Source organism: Mercenaria mercenaria, chromosome 12 (genome assembly GCF_021730395.1).
Source record: "Mercenaria mercenaria strain notata chromosome 12, MADL_Memer_1, whole genome shotgun sequence".
Lineage (NCBI taxonomy): Eukaryota > Metazoa > Mollusca > Bivalvia > Venerida > Veneridae > Mercenaria > Mercenaria mercenaria.
In genome coordinates this window covers 29,613,875-29,615,676 of record NC_069372.1, presented here as the reverse complement: position 1 = coordinate 29,615,676, position 1,802 = coordinate 29,613,875, and the positions used below count along the sequence as shown (strand labels likewise).

The 1,802-nt window shown below is 40.6% G+C and overlaps 1 protein-coding gene across 1 annotated transcript; it reads left to right on the top strand.

Moving 5' to 3' along the window:
* LOC128547528 (uncharacterized) lies at positions 1 to 1,802 on the top strand. Its single transcript, XM_053520500.1, has one exon. It carries the CDS (start codon positions 291 to 293, stop codon positions 1,800 to 1,802), a length of 1,512 nt encoding a protein of 503 aa, XP_053376475.1. The 5' UTR covers positions 1 to 290.

Below are 1,802 nucleotides of genomic sequence, written 5' to 3'. Positions count from 1 at the left end.
TACTGGTTCTCAAACTATTTGCTTAATAGGAAACAAAGAGTATTTGTAGGCACTTCATTTTCAGATGAACAATACTTTCTGAAGTTCCAATAGACGCTAGCATTATTCATGTCAATTGTAACGAATCAGAAACAGTTGAAAGGTCGTTTGATAATGTACCTCTTGACAGTTGTGATGATACAGCTGAAACTGGTACAGAATCAAATAACCGTTCAACTGATTCTGCTTCGGAGGCAGACACAGAAGATCAATGTAATAATATTTTCACTGGGAAACTTGACTCAGCATTTATGGAAACACAAAAAGCTGTCCATCTTTTGACAAATGTATCGGGTGAGGGGTTGGGCAAAATTCCAGGGGGCGCTAAAGAAAACTCTTATTTTTTAGTAAACAACACAAAAAATTTTGACAAGCGCTCCCGTAGCAAAAAAAGCAGTTTCTCGGACGATTGTGGCGTCTGGAACACTGAAAGTGGTACCTCTCCCAAGACATTTTATCTTTTGGGCAATAATGGTGACCTGTCCGTCATTTACAAAAAAGATAACGTCTTCTGTAGGTTAACACGCGTCCAGCGGAAAAGGGAATATGTACCTATGAATCCTCAACCTGACATATCTCAGGTTGTAGCGGTTCATAGGTATTATACTTCCTTGAAGTTGGACCCAAATTATAAGAAAAAGGTCACCTGGTTGGGAGAGGGGGGCTTACAAAGTCAGTTAGCTTTAATTGAGTATGTAGGTAAATTTCCGGGTCTTGGTTCCCATGGTAATTCGAGACAGCAAACCGAGTACCTACGGACACCTGACTACGTAATGGATGAAGTCACGGATTTACTATCAAATAACAAACCCAAACAGGTCTTTGATAAAATGAAAAGTAAGCATGACGTATCTACTCGCCCCACTGGTCTTCAACAAATCCGTGACAAAAAAAAGAATATGACAAAGACTAACGGGCAACATTCATCTTCACGTAAGAATGTTGCAGACCATATACTGAACTTAGAAAACATGGTGTCAAATAATCATTCCTATGTGAGGTCAATCATCCGCAATAACGGTAAGACACCATGTATCATTCTATACACTGATGAGCAAATGACGGACTTACAAAACATCTGTTGTCAAGGTCATACAGTCCTAGGGGTGGACAAAACTTTCAATTTATGTGACATGCACGTCACGGTCACCTGTTATAAGCAACTTAGTGTTAACAGACAACGGACGGACGATCATCCCATATTCATTGGTCCAATTTATCTGCATGATAACAGTGACTTTGAGTCGTACTGCCACTTTTTTTATCATTTGAAAATGAAACTCTGCAGCTCCCCCTTGGACAAATTAGTCATTGGCAGTGACGACGAACGCGCTCTTGTAAAAGCAGTTACAACAGCGTTCCCTGAGGCTACCCATGTGCTTTGTACGCGACATCTGCGTCAAAACGCAAAACAAAAACTGACTGACGATGCTGTGACGTTACGGGATCGGACAGAAATTCTGGAAATGATATTTGGTGACGGTGGAATCTTAGACAGTGATGATAGTATCTGCTTTGAAGAAAAGTGTGATCGGTTAGAACGTCACTGTTTGGAAAAATCACAAAACTTTGTGCGCTATTTCCAAGACAGACTTAGACCGCAGCTCAAAACGAAGGTCAGTGACCCCTCGTTAAATGACAAAATTGACAGTCATTGGACGAACAATAATTGTGAATCCATGAACCATGTCCTTAAACAGGCCATTGACTGGAAGTCTCAACCATTGACAGACCTAGTCGACATTCTACATACCCTTAGTTAA

Coding starts and splice junctions, on each gene's coding strand:
- LOC128547528 (XM_053520500.1), top strand. CDS start 291: ATGGAAACACAAAAAGCTGTCCATCTTTTGACAAATGTATCGGGTGAG.